Here is a 25,573-nt window from a genome sequence, read left to right as displayed (position 1 = left end):
ACTTGCTTTGCTCAAGCCCAATTTCCCCCTTTGGGGTTGCTGCCGTGTCTTGTGTGAAAGACCTTCAGGCTGCAACTCGCCATCCATGCAGCTCTGTGCATATTTACATGGAATCCTACATTTGAGTTAAGTCTCACTGGATGTGACGGAAGTTGGAATCCAGTCAATAACATATATATATCTCCTTTATTAGGCATAGCAAACCACACATTATCAAACAGACACCGTATACAAATTGTGCAAAATACGAGCTCAACATAGCAAGGTTTGTCCCGGTCAGATCTTTAACTCCAGAGAAAATCAATTTGCATAAATAATACAATACAGCACTACCGAATCCCCAATCAATTAAGAACCACTAATTCTCTTTATAATGACCCAGTCAATAACATGTGAAACAGGGACAGGCTTTTCATCTCTGCTTTAGATGAACAGCACATTTTTAATAAGCCTTTCTAGGTACACCACATTAGTCAAGTGTGAGTGAGTAAGGTGGCAGTAACCCAGTATTGGCAGTAATGCTTCTGAATACCAGTTGCTGTTAACCTCAGAAGAGGGTTCTTGTGCTGAAGTCCCCATGGGCATCTGGTTGGCCACTGTAAGAACAGGATGCTGGACTAGACAGGCCATTGGCCGGGTGCAGAAAGGCTCTGCTATGTTCTTATTGCAGAGGCCTCTAAAAAGCCACCTATCAACTTCCTGGCTTTGGGCAAACCACCATCTTTCAGCCTACTTTACCTGACAGGTAACCTTGTGTATGGTGCACTGCATATCCTGAGAGGTGTATATAAAAGTGATTTGGTGCACGTAACTCAGTTGCGTTTCACCACTAAAAAGGGCATGTGGAGTATTCCTCGGCAGAAGGAACGTCATTCCTCATGCACAGCTAATGTATCTTCTCTCCCCCTTTCGACAATCCTTTTGTTCCTGTAATGAGCAAGTGGCGGCACACGTCATTTTTTACCTTCCAAAAACGCCAACTTTTCAGGGTTCCTCGCACGGTGAGGACAGATGCTGCCACACAAAGTAAGTGTATTGCAATGGAAATGTGAACAAGATACTGCTTTGCCCATATGAAATGCCGTAAATTTTGGGCCAAAGTAAACTTGTCAGAATTACGCCTCTGTAGTTCACACCAGGGAGTGGTGCTGCACAGCTGGGGAGCTGAGCTAATAAGTGATGAAAAACAAAACAAGAAAGGGGGGAGGAGGCTATTATGGCAGCACATAAACTGGGGGAGGGGAATACATCCCCGCCCCACTTTAGACAAATAAATGGCAAAATGTGGAAGCCATAAACATGAGCTCCCAGAAGTATAAAAATGGGAGCAGGGAGGGGCTGGACAAGTGCTTACCTCACATGTGTTTTCTGAACTAATCCACATATGAAGGCGATTAAAATGCCTTCAACAAATTGCAGTGATTCTCAAAGTGAGCACCGGGCCTCCCTAAGGACGTATGGTTAGTTGCCAAGGAAGGTGTGAGCAAAACGTAGAGAATACAGGCAGAAAGCAGGAGGGAGAAATGTGGACAGGATCAGGCTGCATGACATGCAAAAACACCCGCACAGCAAGATTGCAAGCCCATAAGCATTTGAGTCCTAGTGAGTTCGATGCAGTGCTGGTGAAGTCAAAATGCCCTCTGGGCCTCTCCTTGCCCCACCACTGTGGGTCTCTCTTACTAGAGAACAGCCGTGGGGGGGGGAGAGAGACTATGGGGACAGGGGGTGAGCAGCCCAGCACTGAGTAGACCAACAGTGGGCAAAATGGCTGTCGCAGCTGCCACCATCTTCAGAAAGGTACGTATATTTCAGCTGAACAGTAGATGACATATCTGATGTTAAGAGAAGCCTAGCAAGAGAACCAATTTCTTAGTATGTTAATGGACTCTCCATCACTTCAAACTCAGGTCTTCAAACTGAGCCTAGACAGCTGTTTGATGGGTTCCCTGCTGTGAGAAGGGAACGCAGGAAGCTGTCTTACTCTGAATCAGACCATCTAGCTCAGTACTGTCTACACAGACTGGCAGCAGCAGGGTCTCTTGCAGGCCTACCTGCAGACATCAAGGATTGGATCAGGGATCTTCTGCATGCAAAGTAGTTGCCCTTTCACTAAGCTATGACCCTTCCCTTCTGGAGGGTTAGACTACTAGCTCATTGGTATTCAGCTACTGGGTCATGGCCTGATCTAAGATGGGTTGCAGCAGCAACAGCAGCACAACAGAAATAGATGGTAAGGAATTAATGAATTCCCAAATGCCAGGCAGGTTCTAGGTTGAAAAGACTACCTGACTGGTCCTACAAGGCACCTTCCCATACTGTGCCCCTTATGATTAAGTGAAATTCAACCAAATACTTTCTTACCGCCTATTATCTTACTGCATATTATCAATCCACATCATAACTGCCTTTTTGCTAATGAAAGCAAACATCTCCAGAAGTTCCTTTTACTTTTTCCCACAGAAAAGCTGAAGCTGGCATGCTCCTCACTGGGAAGACTTTCACAGAAAAATACAAGCCCCCCCCAAAAAACCCCAAGATTTAAAGCACTGGGACTTTAAAGGAGCATGACCCACAAAAAAGAGGAATTAAAAGAGTTCTGCAGAGAGAAAGGATGGTAGGACTAAATTAAGGAAATAGGGGCTGGTCTACTGCTGGCATTCCCACCCTTTCCAACACACGCCTCCCCTCTGTCACCTTTTCAGACCGCCTCCCCCCCCCAAAAAAAACCCCTTTTGTTCCTTTGCAAGGCCTTTACAGCCCCATTCTCTGTTTCTCTATTCAGAAAGAAGTTCCACTGAATCCAGTGGGGCTTATGCCCAAGAAAGTGTGCACAGGACCGCCATCTTTATTTGTGTTACCGTTAATATGTACGCTGTGCACAACCCTGGCAACTGCTTTAAGTATGAGGGCTCAACCCTGAATTGTATGTTGATAAGAAAAAGAAACGAAACGAAACGAAACAAAACAAGGCCCTGGGGAGAGCGCATTCCCCTCCTCCCCGTGCTACCTACAGAGAATCGCATCGCTGACTAGCAGAAACAGCTTACAGATCAGTGAAGCGTTTCCAGGTATTGCTTAGCAATCAGGTTGCAATCCTATGCCGATTCCCTTGGGATACGCCCCGTTGATGTCAATGGGAATTATTAATGTTAAGTTAATGAGACTGCATTAACTTAACAGTGAGCATTAACAGTGAGACTGCACTGTTAAAAAAAAGGAAAAAGCAACTCTCCCCTGCAGTTCCCCTCGTCTCCTTCTAACGTTGCAATACCACGCGGAGATAGGCGCATTTCAATCCACGGCTTGCAGTGGGTCCCCAGATGAACTACAACTCCCATCACCCCTAGCTAGCAAGGCCAGAGCTAAGGGATGATGGGAGTTGTAGTCCAACAACATCTAGGGACCCACAGGTTGAGGACCGCTAACCCAGCGCTGGACGGAGCTGCGCAGCCTACCCCTCACCCAGAGCGGCAGCCGCGCCTGCGCTTTTACGCAAAGGGCTTCCTCCTCCAATGGAAGGGCGCGGACTTTCCGTGCGACGCGCCGGCGCTGTGCGCCCTGGCCGCGCCTTTTCTCCGGAGGGTTGGGACAGCCATGGCGGCTCCAGCGGCGCTGCAGAGGAGTGTGGTGGCCCCCGCGGGGAGACACACGGCTTCCGTCATCTTCCTCCACGGCTCAGGTGGATGAGTCCGACCGCAGAGCGGTCTGCAGGGGGCGCCACCGCGGAAGCCTCCCCAAGCTTCGCCAATAAGGGAGTGGGCGGTTGCGGTGCCATGAGTTGGGTGTTTTATATATACTGGCTTTTGTTCCTTCTTTGTGCAAGGAATCACGGGGTTGTAGAGTTTGAAGGGGACCCCCGAGAGTCATCTAGTCCAACCCTCTGCAATCAGGAATCTCAAAAAGCATCCATGACAAATGGCCGTCCAACCTTTGCTTAAAACCTCCCGCCAGCTCCCAAGGGAGTGTCCACAGCTCTTCCTTGAAAAGAAAGGTTTCAGAAGTTCAAGCCCGCCGGAAAGGTGGTCTCAATCCTGGATGAATTGGCAGAGATGCGGATGCCCTCGGGTGGCACAATGCTGGGTGAAAGTTGTGCCTATGAATTCAAAGCACATCCGGTGTACATTTAAAGCACGTGACTTCCCCCTGGGGATCCTGGAGATGGCCGTTTCCCCCTCACAGCTAAAATTCCCAGCACCCTAAGCAAGCTATGCTTCCCAGGGTTCTTTGGAGGAAATTGCATGCTTTAAATGAGTATTGGATGTGCTTCTAGTGCATGGTGTACCTGTCATTTTACATCTGGGTGGTGATCTTTTAAATGGGCTTGGGAAATTGGCCATTCTGGTGTTACTGGAATCAGTCACCCATCAGTCCCAGCCAGCATAGCCAATGGCCAGGAATGACAGGAGCTGTAATCCCAGCAGGAGCTGCAGGGCACCAGGTTCCCCATTCTTTGTGTATTGGCTTGCTTGTTTACAGAGAGATTGGACAATATTTTCCTGTGACTTCCTTATTGCAAAACTAAAGCTAAAAACAATAGTTCCATTGGGGAAGCAGGTTTGTTGCGCAAGAGCTACAAATCGCCTTTAATTGCACAACCGGAATTTGACAGTATATAATTGAATCCCACCCGAAATTAGTCTGGAAGCGCATTTAGGGGGACAGGTCCGATTGACATTCTTCCTGTGGACTTGCATCTCGCTCCATGTTGATATCCACTTCCTAGCTACAACAGTACCAAAAGCAGTTTCAGCTTAGAAGTGTGTGCCTTCCGCGTTTCCATTGCCTTTCAGTTTGCACTGATTTTTAAGTTGATTTGGTGGACGGATGTATGTGTGGACAGCACGTGCTCCGCCTCAGAGTACTTTAGCGCCTGTGAAACTTTCATCACCTTAGGGCTACCTTGTTTACCTGACCACAGGCATGCTGAGATTGTTATTCCTCGGCAGGTGCTATCCTCTTCCAGCCCTTTCATTTGTAGTGTTTGCGTAGGTGGACTAGATCAAAGGCTTTTAGATGTGGTTTTAAATAAACTTTTTTTTTTTACACAAAAAAGTGTGAAAGGGGTTATAGCACTCTAAAGTTGTTTAAAATGTTTTTACTACCTGAGTGTAAACTTGTGTTTATAAGGGATCGTTTTTCATGGAAATCGGGGGGGGGGGCTGTAGTTGCAAGTACGAGGCCCAGAGACAACATCTGTTCCTCAAGTGAAAATTTATTCAGAGTATGAACTCTTGAGTCCCTTTTCTCATACCCCCTTGCTGTGTAGATTTCAGGATGTTGCAGCTGAGGGGGAAAGAGGACCAAAGGATGGGATGGCACAGTATCAGGCCATGAGTCACTGCCAGAAGCAGTATACCTCTGAATGCCAATTTCTGGGAATCCCAAGTGAGGAAGGTAGTGTTGTGCTCAGGTCCTGCCTGTCCACTTCACATTGGTATCAGGTTGGCCATTGTGGAAGCAGAAGACCAACAATATTTGGAGGGCCGTGAAGGGTAGGCAAGCCTCTCTCCCTGAATGTGCATCAACCATAAAGATTTGGTGTGCGTCTTGGAAGCTCTCATTAATATACATTGAAGACTGGACTGGCCTGGGGGAATTTCATAATCCGTTGTTAAATGATAGGTTGGGAAATGAAGCTGCATGCTGGATGACTTAGAAACTATGGGACTCAATGCCACAGGAGGCAATGATGGCCAACCACTTGGATGGTTGATGGTCTCCGGCAGGCTAGGGACAAAGGTGAAAGCTGTTTCCTAGTTCTGCTGGATCTCTCAGTGGCCTTTGATACCATCAACCATAACATCCTTCTGGACTGTCTACAGGGGCTGGGAGCTGGGGGCACTGTTATACAGTTGTTCCACTCCTTTCTCCTGGTCCGTGTCCAGAAAGTGGTGTTGGAGGATGAGTGTTCAGACCCCTGGGCTCTCACTTGTGGGGTACCTCAGGGTTCTGTCATCTCCCCCATGCTTTTCAACATCTACATGCATCCGCTGGGAGAGCTCATCAGGGGGTTTGGGCTGAGTGTTCAACAATATGTGGATGATACCCAGCTCTACCTCTCTTTTAAATCAGAACCACTGAGGACAGTGAAGGTCCTGTATGAGTGTCTGGAGGCGGTTGGAGGATGGATGGCATCTAACAGATTGAGGTTGAATCCTGACAAGACAGAAGTACTGTTCTTGGGGGACAGAGGGCAGGTTGGTGTGGAGGACTCCCTGGTCCTGAATGGGGTAACTGCCCCTGAAGGACCGGGTGCACAGCCTGGGAGTCATTTTGGACTCACAGCTGTCCACGGAGGCGTAGGTCAATTCTGTGTCCAGGGCAGCTATCTACCAGCTCCATCTGGTATGCAGGCTGAGACCCTACCTGCCTGTGGACTGTCTTGCCAGAGTGGTGCATGCTCCACTTGGACTACTGCAATGTGCTCTGCGTGGGGCTATCTTTGAAGTTGACTCGGAAACTGCAATTAATCCAGAATGTGGCAGCTAGACTGGTGACTGGGAGTGGCCACCAATACCATATAACACCGGTCCTGAAACACCTACATTGGCTCCCAGTACGTTTCTAAGCAGCAGAGACATCACCTTGCCGACCAAGGTCCGTATACTTAAAGCTATGGTTTTCCCAGTACTGATGTATGGAAGTGGGAGCTGGACCATAAAGAAGGCTGATCGCCAAAGAATTGATGCTTTTGAATTATGGTGCTGGAGGAGACTCTTGAGAGTCCCATGGACTGCAAGAAGATCAAACCTATCCATTCTTAAGGAAATCAGCCCTGAGTGCTCACTGGAAGGACAGATCGTGAAGGCCACCTCATGAGAAGAGAAGACTCCCTGGAAAAGACCCTGATGTTGGGAAAGCTGGAGGGCACAAGGAGAAGGGGACGACAGAGGACGATATGGTTGGACAGTGTTCTCGAAGCTACCAGCATGAATTTGACCAAACTGTGGGAGGCAGTGGAAGACAGGAGTGCCTGGTATGCTCTGGTCCATGGGATCACGAAGAGTTGGACACGACTACACAACAACAACAACAATGTTTCTGAGCACAATTCTGTGTGTTAGTGCTGACCTTTAAAGCCCTAAACGGCCTCAGTCCTGTATACCTGAAGGAGCGTCTCCACCCCTATCATTCAGCGCAGACACTGAGGTCCAGCTCTGAGGGCCTTCTGGCTGTTCCCTCACTGCGAGAAGTGAGGTTACAGGGAACCAGGCACAGGGTCTTCTCAGTAGTGCCACCTACCCTGTGGAACACCCTTCCATCAGATGTCAACAAGCAACTATTGCTTATAACTATAAGCAATTTGCTGCCAAGGAGTGTGGTGGAGTCTCCTTCTTTGGAAGTCTTTAAGCAGAGGCTTGACAACCATATGTCAGGAGTGCTCTGATGATGTTTCCTGTTTGGCAGGGGGTTGGACTCGATGGCCCTTGTGGTCTCTTCCAACTCTATGATTCTTTGATTCTATGATTCTAACTATCTGACTTTTAGAAGACCTCTGAAGTCAGCCCTGTTTAGGTAAGCTTTTAATGTGTAATGCTATATTGTGTTTTTAATATTCGGTTGGGAGCAGCCCAGGGTGGCTGGGAAAACCCAGCCAGATGGGTGGGGTATAAATAAAATAATAATAATAATAATAATAATAGTAATAATATTGGATGGCTTCTGAAGAAGATTGGACAGATTCATGGAGGAGGAGAGAGCTGTCAATGGGTACTAGCCATGATGACTGTGCTCTGCTTCCATAGACAGAAGAAGTCATGCTAATTACCAGTTGCTTGAATCTTTTGGAGGGGAGACTGCTCTTGTCCTGCTTGCCAGTTTCCCACAAGCATCTAATAAAAAAAAAAAAGCATTATCTGGTTTGCCCCTGTGAGAGAAGGATTCAATGGGAGTAGATGGTCCATTGGCTCCTCTTGTTATGAAACGTTCCTACGAGAAGTTCAAGTACGCAAACTTGTTAAGCTTTCTGACTTGCCATCCTTTCCCTTACAATATTTTCCTCCAATATACTCATAATTTATAATTGTTATTCATAAAAGAGGAGCTTTTGTTTCACCAGTTGGCAAAATTGGGAAACAAAAGTCCTCCAACTATCTCAAAACCACATGTGCTCACCTGGGAATCTGTTTGGGGTAATCTTTGGACAATGTGATCCTGACTTATTTCTGTGGTTTGTTAACTGACATTAAGGCAGCGTTCCCTGCTTCAGTTATCTGGCTTAATACAAGCCAGGATCTTTGCACAAAAGCTAATCTATAACAGGAGAATAGGCAGGGCACTGGGGGAGGAGTCCCAGCTCCATAGAGTATGGAGCCTGGAATAATCACCTGAACTTGGTCACTGAGTGGTTAGTTATCCTGAAATCCAATAAGGCTGAGCACCTTTGTCCAGATGACGTTCTGTTTTTCTCTTGGATAATGCAATTCTATATTTGTGTATTATGAAGAACAAGGACTGGCATTTGGCATTGTGTAGATATCTAAAGTAGCCTTTATCTTTCTGTATTACTTAGGTGATACCGGTCAAGGAATAAGAGACTGGATCAAAGGGGTTCTGAGTCACGATTTGTCTTTCCAGCATATAAAAGTCATTTATCCAACAGCTCCTGCCAGGTATTTCTTTAATGCATTTTTATACTAGCCTTCCTTTATTCCCTTCTTTAAAAACTGTTTGTTATTAAGGTTGTAACTAATTGACATAAAGGTTTGCAGATATGTCCTAAGTTGAATTTGCAAAACTACTTTTCTCCAGATATGTTGTGACATTCGCATTTACCCCCAGTGTGAGGGCAAGTTGTAAGTAAGCTGTATACTGTGTTTATTTGATGACAGAGGTAGGCTTTGACTTCTGATATTTAACCACTTATAGGAGGAGGGCAGAACACTCCACCTCTGCTCTTCAATATGTAGTGGGGTTCTCAATGAATTATTCCTCAGTATGAATAGCAATACAGGTTCCCTAGTCCATTGATAAATCCAGCATCCTCCATCTGAAAAAAAATCTTAGTGTCAAAGCCTCCAGCGAGCATATATGCAAGTGCTTTTTGAAGTGGAACAATAAAGCTTTTTATTCTTAAAAAAAAAAATTAGAACAATTATTTCAGGATTTTGCAGTACATGTAATTGTGCCTCCCCCCCCCCCACATGTGCACATGTGTATACAGTGGTACCTCAGGTTAAGTACTTAATTCATTCCGGAGGTCCGTTCTTAACCTGAAACTGTTCTTAACCTGAAGCACCACTTTAGCTAATGGGGCCTCCTGCTGCCGCCATGCGATTTCTGTTCTCATCCTGAAGCAAAGTTCTTAACCCGAGGTACTATTTCTGGGTTAGCGGAGTCTATTACCTGAAGCGTATGTAACCTGAAGCGTATGTAACCCGAGGTACCACTGTACTACCCCCTAGAGAAGAATAAAAATTAATGCTCAGTTTCTATATTTGTTTTTAAATAAATGGCTCTCGTTAGGATCTTTGGCTTCAGCGCTCTCGCAAATTGTCAACCCCATTCACATTTCCTGAGTTACCTGCAGTGAGTCTGATGTCACTGTTTCCCAGAGATCAGACGAAGCCTTTCTAAAGCCATTGTCCTTCCTTCCTTCCTTCCTTCCTTCCTTCCTTCCTTCCTTCCTTCCTTCCTTTCTCTCTCTTTCTCTCTCTCTCTCTCTCTTTATTTTCGGGCTCTAATGTACTGCCGCTGTTGAGACCTTTATTAATGATGCTGAGGAAGGCAAGTCCAATCAGGGTGAATGGCAGAAATAGCTAATGCAGCATAACACTCTGTGCGGTGTTTAGTTGGCTCTCGAAAACTGTTTCTTTGATCCACTAATTAATTAATCTGAATTACTGGAATTAACCAGATTCCGTCTCCCTGGTGCCAGCAGGCCAGCTGTGCAACCCTAAGATTTGTTGTGCCACTAAGTCAATGATTAGCATATAGAGCATGCCAATTGCAGCACAGGCATCAATTTGTGGGTGGGAATATTTTAGGTTTCGTGATGCCATGTTGCCAGGTCTGTGTGAAAAGTAGGCAGAGCCTTCTTTTTTCTTCTTTTTTTAAGCAATGCAACCACAGCTCACATTCAGCGACAAGGCCAGCATGGCAGAGTTTGCCTGGAAAACTCATCAACCAATGTGATAAACATCTGTCGGGAATACTTTAAGTATAGGCTGTCTTCCCACAGTCAGAATTTGGTGTAAATCTGTGATTCCCAAACTGTGCTATGACAGGCATACTTTTGTGCTGCAACAGGAACTATAAGGTGGCCCCTTAAGGACTAAAAGATTGAAAATGGCGTACGCTTTTACGGACTACAGTCTGCTTCATCAGATGCATGACATGTTACCCGTGTGTGTGTGTGTGTGTGTGTGTGTGTGTGTGATGTTATACACACATAAGAGCCTGCTGAACCAGGCCAGCAGCCTGTCTAGTTCTCACAATGGCCAATCAGATCCCACAGAGACCACCAAGAGGCCAGCCACATACACACACAAACCATAGTGTAAATGGGAGTGTAAATAGTAGCATCAGAAGGAAAGGAAGAGAAGTCCAGATGATGATGATGATGATGATGATGATGATAATAATAATAATAATAATAATAATAATAATAATAATAATAATATATTATTTATACCCCGCCCATCTGTCTGGGCCTCCCCAGCCACTCTGGGCGGCTTCCAACAAAACACTAAAATACAATAACCTATTAAACATTAAAAGCTTCCCTAAACAGGACTGCCTTCAGATGTCTTCTAAAAGTCTGGTAGTTATTTTTCTCTTTGACATCTGGTGGGAGGGCGTTCCACAGGGCGGGTGCCACTACCGAGAAGGCCCTCTGCCTGATTCCCTGTAACTTGGCTTCTCGCAGCAAGGGAACCGCCAGAAGGCCCTCGGTGCTGGACTTCAGTGTCCGGGCAGAATGATGGAGGTGGAGACGCTCCTTCAGGTATACTGGACCGAGGCCATTTAGGGCTTTAAAGGTCAGCACCAATACTTTGAATTGTGCTCGGAAACATACTGGGAGCCAGTGTAGGTCTTTCAAGACTGGTGTTATATGGTCTCATTCACAGAAAGCCGGCACTTGGTAACACAGGGATTCTAGCATGGGTAAGCCAGTTAACACACGTATTGTGTCCATTGCGCTGATTCAGGCCACAAGTGATAGCACTGAAGGAGCCGCAAGACTCATGGGGTGGAGAATCACACTTTTCCATTCCTTCCATGCAAGCAATCCAGCTGCAACAACTTCCCCCTGCCCATGTACTGTTCTCAGGGTTCTCCTGTCGCTGGGTCCAAAAGCCTCCAAGGACATAGTGTGTTAGCCAGTGTTTACATCTGACATGAGGAACTGTGCCCCCCCCCAATTATCCCTGACCCACCCCTGGGATTGCTGGCTGTGGCTGATGGGAATTTATAGTCGATAACAACTTAAAGGGGAGCCTCCCACCCTCTGGTTCGCATGCAGGAGGTAAATTTAAGGGATGTGTTTTTCGAAAGCAGAGTTCTAGAAGGTTCATAGTTGTGGCCAAACGATACTTTTCCAAACGCTGGCAAACTTACCGGCTGGGAATTACGGTTTGCATGAGTCATTGAATTAAGGGAGATGTAGAAATAACAACTGCATCAACTTTCAGTGGTTAAATATAACTTCTAGCGTAATCAAAGACATGCTTACTCAGAAGCAAGCCCCACTATGTTTAGTGAGGCTTTTTTGCAGGTAAAACTGCATAAGATTGCAATCTTAATCTTTTTTGTCTTTTCAATCATTGTGAGTAAATGTGCTGTAACTGAAGTCAGGGCTTTAAAAAATACCATGCGCTGCCACGTCTGTCCAAGTGGTTTTTAAAAGCAAACGGGGCAGACATAGCTGCAAATTTATGTTTCAGCTGCTGGAAGTGTGACTTAAGCCTTTTGTTTTCTTTTGAATGTCTAAATTTGAACAGAATACTGCTCCTTTTTTGTTGTAGCCTTTCTGTTCAATAGAAAGTGATAGTTTAAATTGGCATTGTAGCAGCTAACGTGGTCAAGTTAAAATTATGCCGTCTCCACTTTTTTGAAATAACTATGCCATACCTTTTTATGTTTCCCTTCGGCAAATCTAGGTCAAAGAATCTTTGCGTTATGTAGCATTTCCTTCTTGAAATTCTTCCTGCTGCAAATCCAGAGTTAACCTATCAGTAAACAGAGATACCCTACATGTGTTCTTTTCAATAGACCACAGATAACTTACGTGCTTTTCAGGATACATTTTGCAAAGAATTTTGATCTCTTTTCATTTGAGTAAATATTTGTGGAAAATGGCTTACAAAGCAATGCAGACTCCCACCCACCCCACCTCGAGCTTCTCATAGGAGGTCCCTCAGTCCTTCTCTGGCCACGGCACAGAATCACTAATTAATAATAATAATTTTATTATTTATGCCCCACCCATCTGGCTGGGTTTCCCCAGCCACTCTGGGCAGCTCCCAACAGAAGACTAAAAACAGAATAAAACTTCAAACATTAAAAACTTCCCTAAACAGAGCTGCCTTCAGATGTCTTCCAAAAGTCAGATAGTTGTTTATTTCCTTGACATCTGATCGGAGGGCGTTCCACAGGGCAGGTGCCACCACCGAGAAGGCCTTCTGCCTGGTTCCCTGTAACCTCACTTCTCACAGTGAGGGAACCACCAGAAGGCCCTCAGCGCTGGACCTCAGTGTCCAGGCTGAACGATGGGGGTGGAGACGCTCCTTCAGGTAGACAGGGCCGAGGCTGTTTAGGGCTTTAAAGGTCGGCACCAACACTAGTCAGTTTGGCCCTGTTTCAAGTATATTGGCAGCTACTTGATCCACAGTAGCTTTTAAAAAATCATAACTGGGCTGAATCAGTAAAATTGTGTCGGCAAGATTCCAGTGCATAGTACCCACCCAGATTCTCAAGCAAATATTTCATTAATTCCCATCTCTGTTCACCAACCTCAACCAACACAGACTTGTCTAGATTGAGATCCTTATAGATGTCTACAAGGGAGTCAGGGGTTCCTGTACTTTGGTTCTGTTTTGTGGTGCCATCAATGAATCTCAGGAGAAGTTCAAGTCTCTTTGCATTTCTTTTCTACTGGATCTCTTTGCTTTTGGCAAATGGATGGTTTTTAGGCGGGCAGTGTTAGAGAGCTCACATATAGGAGTTGCAGTCAAACACTTGGAGGGCTATGGGTTCTCAGCCAGTTGAGGCAAAACCCAAGCCCTGTTGGGCCCAGTTGTGCAAAATTTCACTAGAGATTTTAGAACTCTATATTATGGGCACCTTACAATTTGTCTCCTTATCCAGAAATGTGTTATTTCTCGTCACAACATCCAGGTAACCCCAAGAGGCAAGAACTATTTTCCTTGGTGTCTCTTTTGGAGGCTCCATTCATTTATGGTTTTATTCAGTACTTTTATAACTGCAAGATCAAGTGATGACTTACATGTGTGAATGGACCATACAGAGAGGAAAACCCAACAGCCGATCATCCAAGTATACGGAAATCAAGTAGAGCGACAAAAGAGCCTTGTTTACACCGATGTGTAAATCAGTTCTTCCAGGAGGAAGCTAGTAAAACTAGCGCCAGGTGTACCTGAATTCTTTCTTTTTGTCTTAGACATTGTAGTTTTTGCTTCTGGAGGATATGCAGTAAAGAGATTAAAATGATCATAGTTGCCCCAGGATCCCCCAAGTGCAAGTACTGAGTCCTCCCTCCTCTGCTGGAGTCTTTTAGTTGCTCTTGGTTCAGGCATTCACAGTGTAATATTCGGTGGGTTGCTAGCTTTTAATATTATATATATGTTTATTGAAAAGTTTGGATGCCTAGATAGTCCCTGAGGAATTTTAGATTGCCAGCTTTATCCCTGCATAAATATAAACCTGAAATGCATTCTAGCTTATACTTTAAAACCAATCCATTAAGTCTTGCATCCTAAATTTTCTGAAAGTTTGGAGCCAATGAAGTGATACAGGGGCAGGTTTAAAGTATATGGCTGTTTCTAGTAGAGGAAGACTTCTTTTTTGTGTTAGAAATTATTTTAATCCTTTTTAATGATGTTTTGAGGTTTTGAAGTCGGCTTGGCTTTATAGCATACGGACATGGAAACTGGAAAACCTTACTGCAAAGCCTTAGGCGCAGATTCAGGAAAGTAATTAAGCATATGCATCCATCTTTGATGGGTGAAGAACTAAAATGGATGAGATCTTGGGCCAAGTGGTTAAATCAACTCGCGTTGAAATCGGGGACACTTTAAACATTGTGTAACTTTGGTTGGGTTCTGCCCAGGGCTGATGGAAGCAGAAGAAATTTCAGCAGACGGCATTTATTACAATGAAGAAGCAGAGCTGACATTTTTAGATTGTTATTTTTGCATGTGCACATACATTAATCTGCTCTTCAGAGTGGTAGTTGAAAAGGTTGGCATCGGTGCTGATGGCGAACGCTTCTTTTGCCAATGGGATGAGAGCCAAGAGACGTCAGGAGCTAGTACCAGCGGATTAATCCACACAAAGAGGGACGTCAAGAAAAGAAAAGAAACCTCTTTGTTCTGTTGTTGAAGGAATGGCATCTTTACTATAGCCACGTCTACCCAGATTTAGCACACACAGTTTGCAAGAAAAGGCTCTGCTGGCTGCTTCTTTTAAAAAAATAATAAAAAGGTGCAGTGTTTGCTTCTCTGTACCATCTGACAGCCTAATTGCCCATTAGAATTAGGCTTCAGATCCACACTGTATCGTCCCTTACCTGACAAATGTTTTATTTTGCTGCTAAACTGGATTGATGGTCCTGGAACTAGGCTGAGTTCCAGAGCTTCTTGGAAGAAGTGAGCTACAAATTCTTCTTTCTGTTACACTTTAAAAAAAAGATGAGAAGGGGACAGCACCCCCTGTTTAAGCACATGCATTTTGAACTAAACCTTCTCTTGCATTCTGATTTAGAAGAGCAGATCATGTGCAAAAGGGTCAGGCAGGGTACCGTTAGCATTAATGGAGGCAAAGGATACAGACTTTTGAAGGAATGGCTGCACATGTTGAAAAGAACAGGGGAGCTCTATATGAAAAGGGGAGTTCCATATGTGCATTGTGGTAACTATGAGACAGTTGCGTTGGGTTAATGAAGATCAAATCACACACAGTGGTGACAGCTCTTGGGTTAAAGTATTTATAAGCCACCTTTAACACAGGTTCCATGCATTTAACATGGAATAGTTTCAGTCGCATAGAAATATGGGGATGGAAAGTTTGTAAACTGTCTCCTTTAGTGGGAAGTTGCACTGCAATTTCAAACCAAAGCCGTACCTGCAAGCTGTTACAAACCCCATAGTCAACAAGTATAAATTCTGGTACATCTGCAGTTCCTAAATCAGGCCACCAGTTGTCATTAAGGAGGAACCACATTTACAGATGCCGTTCAAGTCATCTACTGAAAATGTTAATCCAAAGGGATGCAATCCCATATAGGAATGGGCCAATATGCACCATGTAGGGAGCAACCAAGGAAATGATGAACATGCACTGAAAAGTTGTATTTATTATTCATTAGAATCTTTTATATGCCACCTTTAAAGCAGATGTTGCCAAGGGAGCATACAACAGAGCAATTTGAGGGGTTTTTTTCTTTTTCCATAAGATTTTCTTGGAGGTTTTTTCATGATATAATAAGATAAAATAAACTTATCTAAATAAAAACAGAGAAAGAGAAAAGAAAACACAGAGTCCTCTCTCAAAGGTATCTCTTGACTCCCGTCTCACACAGAAAGTGGTAGACCCTCCCAGCTCTCACCTGGGAGCTTTCTTTTCTTCTCCCAAGTCTCTCAACCTGGGAGGTCTTCCCTTCCCTGTCTCTCACTCAGGATCCTTCCATCCATTCACCACCTTCATGTGCTGGTATAATCCTTGGACCCCCAAGGATGCAACATGGCAATTTGATATAATCTATGAAAACACATTGAAGTTTTGCTATAAGCAGAAAGACGTGGTACACTTGGGGCTCTTTTTAATCTCCTAGTTCTAAACTGAGAGAATCTCAGATACCTAGTCTCCAAAGCCACCCAACAATTCAATATGGTGGTGCTGTTGGTTGGTTGATTTTATACTCTGGTCTTAATGGTATCACACACAGACATACGCAGCTCCACTTACCGTATATCTTAATACCAGGGCTGTCTGTGGTCCAGATTACTGGAAGGGTTTAAAAAGCCAAATAAAGAATTTCTGTCGTATGTTTTACATTCAAAGTAAATATGGTCTTGTTCACCTTGTGGAAATCTCCATTAGGAACGTGATACAAACAGCAAACTAAATCCACCTGCTGTATTCATAGCTGTAAAGAGAACCTGAAGCCAAATCTGGTCTGTGGCTCCATCCATTGGTCCAAGTTCTTGGTGTTAAGTAAAGCTTACTATTCTACCCTAAATCTCAGGCTTTCCCCTTGACTGCCTTTTTCACTCTGTAAGATCTGATGAGTTGTAACAACGAACCAATCTAGGTACAATTGTTTGGGGCAATGGACTTTTTCTCTTACGCAGGCATTCCTTCTTGACATACATTCCCTCCAAATTACTAAGACAGCCACCCGTAATTTGAGCCTTACCTGGGTGGCTGAGTGACAGCCATCCATCACCACCCCCACCCTGGCACACATGGAGAGGCCCTAGGGCGTAGCATGGCTTCCTGATTTCCATGGCTATATATTACAGTTTTCTTCTTACACCTTTTTCATCGACTTTTCTTCCAGACCATATACACCGATGAGAGGGTCCTTGTCCAACGTGTGGCATGACAGATATAAGATCTCTAATGATTGCCCGGAACATATTGAAACCATTGACTCAATGTGTCAAGCACTTACGAGTTTGATTGATGATGAAGTTAAAAGCGGCATTGGAAAGAACAGGATACTCTTGGGTAAGATTTAGAAAGAAGAAAATATTTGACATTTGTAAGAGAGCTCATCCTGTGAGTGGAGCCAAACCGGGGAATGTGGTGAGTGGTTATAGAGGCTTTGAGCAGCCAAGGAATCCCTGAATGCTTAGGTAGGGGTTGTGCTAATGTCTTTTCGGTGCTATCTTCAGCCATTATAGTTGGAAGCAAGTTCTGTTTCACCAGAGTTCGTAACACGGAGGTTCTGTTGCAAAGAGGAGACCCATCATCTGCTTCATTTGAGATGGGTCTTTTGAAGAAAACGGGGCAGGCATATGCTCTCTCTCTCTCGACACCACCTGACATAGGTTTTCTTTGCATCCCAGTTGGGATAAGAAGCAGAGCAGTAGTTGGAACAGATTCCATCTTATTATCTGAAAATGGGAAGTTCTGTAGTGCAGAACTCTGTTGAAAGAGCTAGCAACTGCACAAGAATAATGCTAATTTATTTGGAAAGTGCTCCAGGTTTTCCAGGCACAGTACATAAATTAAGATTAAGAAAACAATGCCGTCTCTGACTGCAGGCTTAACCTCCTAATAGACATAATAAAAAAGGGGATAGGGAGGAATGAGATTCAACTGGATGGCCCAGTTGCAAGGAGCAAGCTGGTGCCCATGTGTTGGGTTTTCTTTGCTGCATGCAGCACCACACTTGTGGGAGGAATGAGATGCTGTGCCTGGGAGGCGGTAGAAGCACTGCTTCTGTTTCAGAGGAATTGTGGCAATGCAAGCCAGAAATAGGTGAAAAGGCCTAAGTAAACACGCTGACTTTTTGTGGCTACCAAAGTTTAATTGTGTGATGGAATGGCCACTGAGCAAATTACTTCTGGGAAAAGAGGAGCTAAATGGCTGTTTTTCCCCACACAGCAGGTGGAGAGGGCAGTGCTAGCTGCCTTCTCCCATTCCTGCATTATGGTCATCCCCTTCCACAGCTTTCAGTCAGTTTTGACGAGACTTGAGCAGGGCAACATCCTTGTGGATTGAAGCCAATGTCGTCTATCTCTTACACAGACTCTATGGCTGCTCAAATGCCTTCTAGACGAGGCTCAGAAAACACGTGAGAAATTTGCATAAGAACCTATTTTTGTGGAAATACGTTTTACTTAGAAACTATTGTTGCTCTTTAATTATTATTAAATTATCCAGGATCCCACCCCACCCCCGAACTGGATCCAGCACCAAAGCAATTTGGGGAGCGGGGTGGGCAGGACTAATGTTTAGCTAGGTTTTAATTAAAGACTGTGTCTTCTTCCCCCATGAACCGAGAACAGGGGGCTCAATCCTAGGGGTTACGCTTTGAGAGGAAGCTGCTTGTGAAGTATTCATTTAGACCAGGGCTTCCCAAACTTGAGTCTCCAGCTGTTTTTGGACTACAGTTCCCATCATCCCTGACCACTGGTCCTGCTAGCTAGGGATGATGGGAATTGTAGTCCAAAAACAGCTGGAGACCCAAGTTTGGGAAACTCTGATTTTGACCCTGCAGCCTAAACCAGGCTTCAATTCACTATTGTAGGGATTTTTTTAAAAAGAGATGATAATTTTTTCCCTTCATTTATGAATCGCTTCTTATGAAGCGTCTTGAAGCAATGTCACAATACAATAACAAAAATGCAAATATAAAAACTATTTTGAATCCCGTACGCTAGTGACTGGGGGGGGTCACAAAAACTAAGTGCAAAGGTGATTTGACAGGAGTAAATCAATCATTTAATTTTTCCAAAGTTCAAACCATGTGCAAGGCAGCTTACAACATATAAAAAATTACATAAACGCCAACATAACAAAACTAGTCATAAACAGTAAACAAAACGTCAAAAAATATAAACTGGAAAATTTCCACATAAATCATAAGATCCAAAATAAAGTTGTAAAAAATTAACATCAACAATGTTATAAATGTGAGGGTATGTGGTATAGAGGCAGAAGGAAGTTAATGTCCAGCTTTTTCCAAGCAAACGCCACTAGCAGACCTAGCAAAGGACAGACAAGTGAGTCTTTAACATCACACAGCATTCTACCCTATTTCATTTATGAACTGCCCTCCATTGCATTGCAATCCCAGAGCAGTTTCCAGTAAAACGGTTACAACACAATACAATCAGTACATCAGAATACTATTAAGGGGCTATCCAGGACTTTACCAGGGCTATCCCAGTGCTTTGGGGAAGGGATGATGAAGCAAAGTGAACGTTCCACCAGTGCAAGGATTTCTGCTTGAGCCAAAGAACGTTCTCCCCCTCCTTGCCCCCTAAATTGGTTTGAAGGGAGCCTCCTAACACTTTAGGGGAGCAGATTTGGGGAGGGTGTGGGGTACGCAGAGGAGGAAAGATGGGGAAAGTAAATCTTGGCACTGATGGGACCTGTGGATAGATTACAGCCCGTAGGTTGACACCATACTATGCCCTCTCTTCGTGTGTGATTGCTCACATGAGGAAAAAGTTCTCTTCACATTTGAGTGAAATTGGTGTTGAGAGCACACCAATGAATAATCCAATATTGAGAAAATTTGCTTTTAATGTGGGAATGTCTAAAATCCCATCCAGATGCCACCAAGATCCTGAGCGATGGAGCCAAAATACTCCTTGCCTGTTTTCTTTCTGGATCTGGCCACTCCCTGCTCTTTGAAGGTCCCTGTTTGCCTTGCCTTGGTGGCTCCTTGCCCTGGCTTGTGGAAAATGGTCCACAGAGTCTGTTTGATCTGGTTTCGCCATTTTACCTGCTGACACTGAAGCATATGAAGAGGAGCAGGTGTCTTCCATAGGACCGGCTGGGAGGGCAGCTACACACAGCACATTGCACCGAGGCCCAGAAAAACAAGGTCTTGGAGGGGGCTCTTCTGGAGAGACATTTTCTGTCTGGAAATTCACTTTTGGGAGAATATGTTTTTGCGTGGAACCGCTCTGCTTCACAGAGATGGCTGAGCTGACTGGTGGCTGCCCAAGGAAAACTTCCTTTTGAGCTATTTAAAAAGAGCAGGTGAATTAGCACACCATTTTTAAAAATAAGAATAAAGTAATGCAGTGAGGACATCTTGTATCTTAAGATCTCATCTTTTTTTTTTTACATAAGTGACAAAATAATAACTCTGTAATTCAACTGGTAAGCATCATTTCAATAACTCGACTAGAGCCAAGCTTTCGCTTGGTTTAATAATTGTCACTTTTTCCATTTTCAACAACCTGCCAGTTTTTAAGCATCGATTCTTTTTTGTCTATTTAAATACGTTACGCTAATGCACATTAAGTTCATTCTCTGTGCATACAGTGAACAGACCATAGCTCAATGCAGAGCACATGCTTTGAGTGCAGAAGGTCTTAGGTTCAACCCCTGACATCCAAGGTTTGTTTGCATTTTCAAAGGATCACAAAGTAGTTGTCACGAAAGACCTCTGAGACCCCAGAGATCTGCTCCTAGTCAGAGAAGAATATAAGAATACAGTGGTACCTCAGGTTACATACGCTTCAGGTTACAGACTCCACTAACCCAGAAATAGTGCTTCAGGTTAAGAACTTTGCTTCAGGATGAGAACAGAAATAGTGCTCTGGCAGTGCGGCAGGAGGCCCCATTAGCTAAAGTGGTGCTTCAGGTTAAGAACAGTTTCAGGTTAAGTACGGACCTCTGGAACGAATTAAGTACTTAACCCGAGGTACCACTGTACACTGGACAATAGATGAGCAGATAGTCTCATCTTTGTGCATACCAAGTCATAGGTTTAAAGTCCCCGTTCCAAATTACGTCATGGGCAACTAGCCACTCTTAATAACTGATGGCCCTGGATTATGACTATTGGTTGGTTAATCGGTTGGAATGTTCCCTAGTGTTTCTTGGTTTGTTTTCTTTTTGTTTACCTGGGTATTTGGAGATTTTAAATTTGGCCTCACTGTAGTTTTGCTTGTTTCAATCATGTAAGAATTGTTAAATGTGTTGTTTCTTGGATCTGTTCCTATGATTTTGTTATTTTTGTATATTGCATTTTCTCAGTTCATCTTTGTTACTTTGTTCCCCATTCTGGGAAAATATTCCATTGTGGCTCACCAGATGTTACTGAACTCCCATCATCTCTGACCATTGGCTATGCTAGATGGGGCTGATGGGAGTTGGAGTCCAACAACATTTGAAAGGCCACAAATTCCCTATCTCCATTTGAGTCACATATATTGCAGGATCGGGTGCAAGCTGCAATTTTTACCTCTGCTGTACTGGCAGTGGAGTAAAACCATATATGATTTTAGCTCTTAAAGTCTTTGCTTCCTCTCTTGTAGTTTTCTCAGGACCGTTTTTTTCCTTCTCCCTTATTTCTTCCTTCTACGAGTTTGGTACGCCACAGAAATGCTGATCCAAGCCAATGGGTTCCTGCCACCTGTAGTCGCTTTCATAAGCAGCCAATGAAAATAAACCTTCTGTGACAGAGCCGTAGACTCGACAGAACGCCAAGGAATACATGCATGGTTTTTGACCCCTTGTTTCATTACAATAACACAGGACACACAACTACTTTCTTGTTGATTGCTAGGCTTCTTCCGTAGCTACTGAGCCATGGGAGAAGGAATATGAAAGTTGCCGTGTTTCCTATAAATATTGGCATATTCATTGGCTTCTGGGTCTGGACAGGATGACGAAGAAGAATGAGAAAGGGTACTGTCATTTATTGAATAACACCCTGCACTGAACTCGTTGAAATAACTTGACTGGGGCAACTGCTCTGCTTAGTTGTTCTGTGCCAAATGCCCCCATTATGTTATGTGTGGCCAATTTCAGACTTAAATGGCAACCACTGTATTTCTGCTGCGAGTGTATGCACAGTAAACTTGCTCACTTCAGTAAGATTTAAGCGGCATCACTGTGCCAGGATTGTAGTCACAGCCAAGTTTTGAGGCACCATGTTCTGTTGTTTTTTGCCACAGGCAACTTACCGCATATAACTGAGATGATTAAACAAACCTTGTATGTCTCAGTCTGTATGGTATTACAGTGACGTCATTGGACAGACATATTTTGTCCATCCAGTGAAGTGTTATTGTTAGAGATGGAAGAGAATTTTGTTTGGTCCACAAGGCATTTTTTTAAAAGAAGGCTTCTCCTGACACGTAATGCAATCATATAAGGAATATCAATTTTATTTATGATGAAATTGTTTTGCTGGTTTTGGAACTTGTAGGGATGGTTTTCTTGTGTTTCAGGGTGTGTTGAATTGTTTTTATTGTTTTCAGAGCTTGTGTTTTTCTGTTTTATTATGTTTTTTGATTGTGCACTGCATTGATGGCTTTATGCTGTAAAGTGGGCTGTAAATTTGTTTAATAAGAAGAAGCAAACTGATCTAATATACAGTTCCTGGACTAATATATACACTGATCAGAATGTAATTATCCTTAATATACCACGTAATGACCAAAAGCCACTTGGGCATTAAGTAGCAAATACATACAACTCCAAATTTTGCAATAGAGCTCATGGCTCAAAACAAACAAACAAAACCCCTTAGCAAAATACATAACAAATGTGAGTTTACTGGGTGGGAAAACATTTAGCAATGAGTGCATTGAGATAACCTATGATAACATATGTATTTAAAAGCAACTTTAAGAATTACTTTAAAAAACCCTATAGATTTCTGCAGAAACAGTATGAAATGGACTGAAAAATGAAACATACAAAATTGACACTGACAAGTACATTTCATACATGCCTAGTTATTGCACTATACATTTTATTTTTAGATTTCACTTTAGACACTGAAAATTGGCCCCAAAGCTCCCTTGTTATGACTGTGCCATCCATATTATGCTCAACACGAGCTTATGCAGGACTAGTGTAGGTTTTCATGGTAAGAATGGTGCTTTGAAATGACAGCATTTCCCCTTCAATGAAACCCACTGTTTCCAGACCAGGGGCCTGCAAAGCTTTCCCTCTCCACAATTCTCCTGGAGACCATGTTTTTCTGAGTAATAAACTGCAGGCTTCCCCCTACAAAACCAAATTTCAACAAACCAACTTCTGGCATTCAGGTTTTTTCCTGAATAGCAGGAACCACATGAAAGCCGTAAGCTTTTCTGTCCTCACAGAAGGTGACTGCATTATCAGGCGCTGCCAGTGAGTAATTGCAGGTTGCTTTGTGAGCTCCAGTGTAAGTGAATTTTGAAAAGAAAAGAAGAAATGGAGAGAGAGAAGTGTATACACTTAGCTTAGAGCCAGGCCAGTTGATATCGGGGGGACTTAATTCTGAATACACATGCAAAGGATTCTGCTGCAAATCATTTCCAAATTCAGAGCAAATTCATGTGCTCCATATTGCCTCTGAATTCTGAAACATCCAAATGTATTTAGTTTTATGTATGCACCCTATGCACCAGCGTCTGACCATAAATATGCATCTATTAATACAGAGCGAAACTTGTCCACTGTATTTTTACAAGTGTTGCGGTGATGGCATCATTCGCTGGAGGGCATAAGGAAATAAGTAGAGGACTCGTGAGCAGTTATTTCTTTTTGAAAAAAGAGCAAAGTGCGTAATAGTCGTTCATACCTACATTTTCATAGCGGACCTGTTCTTTCAGAAGATACCTGGAGATTTTCTACTACAGCCTTCATGAGACAAATGGGAAGCAGTTTTGGGGGGATTTTTTGTTGCAATCCCTGTACGTTTACCTGAGAGTAAGTCCTGTTGAACTCTGTGGGATTTATTTCCACATATAAGTGCACAAGATCGCACTTTTACACTGCAGACCTTTGTACATTTGCCTTGTTTAACATAGTGGGTGCCACTTCTTTGGGCTCCCATGATTTCAAGTCATGAGTTTGAAAGGGTTGGTTTTTTCGTTCTGCTGCTTTTCCCCGGGAAAACCTGCTGTTTACCTCTTTAGGTTTTTTGCAGATTGGCGTTTCTTCTGATCCAGCAGTAAACCATGGGCTTTCCCAGGGAAAGTAGCTGGGCAAACGAAGATCCTCTCAGACTTGTGCCCAGAACCCATGCGACAAGCAGTATAAAACATTAAACCACACAGAAGTGTGGATGAACCCCCATTAAGTCTCCATAGAATTGAACTTATAGATTCCAGTTTGGTCTTCATAATTCACCATGACGTGGAAGGGAATTTGTGGCCATCCAGAGGTTGACTCAAGCTTCCATCATCCCTGACCATTGACCATGCTGGCTGGGGCTGATGGGAATTGGAGTCTAGCAACATCTAAAAGACCACATTTCCCCCTTCTCATGCTTTGAGAAGCCACAAAAAAAGAGGGGGCACCAAGTAAACCAGAAGTCTGATTTGTCTAAAAGTATGAATAGTCCCTTGGAATCCCTGTGCAACTGAAACTATAAAGTCCTTATATACAGTCAAATATATTGTGGGGTAGAGATTGGTTAAAAATCAAAAGTGTTCATCGCAGTCAATATGGACCGGGCTGCACAGACATTTGGCAGGCCTTTTTTCTTTGTGAACAGAGATACAGTCTGTACAACTTGATTAAGTTTTAGCTTGCTCAAACGTGTTTCCTACAGAAAGCAGAAAGTCATCACTGAAAGCATTTCCAATAGTTTCTCAGAGCTCTGAATGTTTGCTTTAACATTGTTTTCCCCCTTAAAAATCCATAGGTGGTTTTTCAATGGGAGGAGGCATGGCAATGCAGTTAGCCTATAGGTACCACCAAGATGTAGCTGGAGTGTTTGCTCTTTCGAGCTTCCTCAGTAAGACCTCTGCTGTTTACCAGGTGGGTGCCAAACTCTTTGCTAACTGTTTGTCCCATTGTGGCCATTTAAAATCTTAGAAGGTTGTGCCAGAGTGTAACCCCCCCCATGTAAGTGGCAGAGACCCCTGTACACTCCCTTTTCAATATCTTTTAGTTGAGCAAAGATAATGATTACTCATTGGTCTCAGCTTTAAAGCTAAGATCTCTGATACACTTTACTAATCACAGTAAACGGGTTTAGATGGACCAATGTTCTGAAAGTAGAAAGCAGTGGGCAATTGCTTATTGATCTTTCTGCAGTTCCTTACACTTGCTGGATATTCCATGCACTCACTAATCTAGGTGGATCACTGCATATCCACTGTAAAATATCCCCCTTCGCTTCTCTATTGTGGTAACAGCACAGATGTCTCCTTTGCTAACAGGCGCTGAAGAAAATTGAAAGGGAACCACCAGAGTTATTTCAGTGCCATGGAACTGCTGATGAACTGGTTCTGTATTCGTGGGGTGAAGAAACCAACAAGATGTTGAAATCCCTGGGAGTAGCGACTACATTTCTGAGCTTGCCAAACCTTTATCATGAACTAAACAAAAGTGAGCTGGACAAACTGCAAGCTTGGATTTTGAAGAAATTGCCAGAGTAACCATGAACAATAAATGGAAGTATATATAGAAAAGAAATGCCATGGAATTTTCTGTGCTTTGTGGCTTTCAACCATGTAATATGATTATTTCCTATTAATAGACATAATTCATTTTTTTCACAGATATTCATTTTTTTATATAATATATTTATTATAATTTTACAAAAGCATAAATTTGCGAAATACCAAAAAGAAAGAAAGAAAAAGAAAAAGAAAAAAGAAACATACAAAATTACATAAAAGAGAAAAAAGAAAGATACACATACAGAATACAAGAAAGAAAACAAATAGATACAAAAGAGTTAAAAACAAACCCA

At 43.4% G+C, this 25,573-nt stretch overlaps 1 protein-coding gene across 1 annotated transcript; it reads left to right on the top strand.

The window, feature by feature from the left end:
* Positions 1-3,543: 3,543 nt before the first annotated feature.
* On the top strand, positions 3,544-25,293 carry LYPLAL1 (lysophospholipase like 1). The gene is made up of 5 exons (XM_083606262.1): positions 3,544-3,679; positions 8,513-8,612; positions 16,742-16,911; positions 24,518-24,633; positions 25,038-25,293. The coding sequence occupies exons 1-5, from the start codon at positions 3,595-3,597 to the stop codon at positions 25,254-25,256; spliced, it is 690 nt and encodes a 229-aa protein (XP_083462388.1). The 5' UTR covers positions 3,544-3,594; the 3' UTR covers positions 25,257-25,293.
* The last annotated feature ends 280 nt before the right edge of the window (positions 25,294-25,573 follow it).

This window comes from Podarcis filfolensis, assembly GCF_964270895.1.
Source record: "Podarcis filfolensis genome assembly, chromosome: 3".
NCBI lineage: Eukaryota > Metazoa > Chordata > Lepidosauria > Squamata > Lacertidae > Podarcis > Podarcis filfolensis.
The sequence above is the reverse complement of the archived record's forward strand: the minus strand, read 5'-3'. Positions and strand labels throughout refer to the sequence as shown.

What these genes read in the sequence shown, in the direction of transcription:
- LYPLAL1 (XM_083606262.1), top strand. Translation starts at nt 3,595, where the DNA reads ATGGCGGCTCCAGCGGCGCTGCAGAGGAGTGTGGTGGCCCCCGCGGGG. An exon ending in CATCTTCCTCCACGGCTCAG is followed by an intron (nt 3,680 to 8,512) that starts GTGGATGAGTCC and finishes TGTATTACTTAG; the next exon opens with GTGATACCGGTCAAGGAATA. An exon ending in AGACCTCTGCTGTTTACCAG is followed by an intron (nt 24,634 to 25,037) that starts GTGGGTGCCAAA and finishes CTTTGCTAACAG; the next exon opens with GCGCTGAAGAAAATTGAAAG.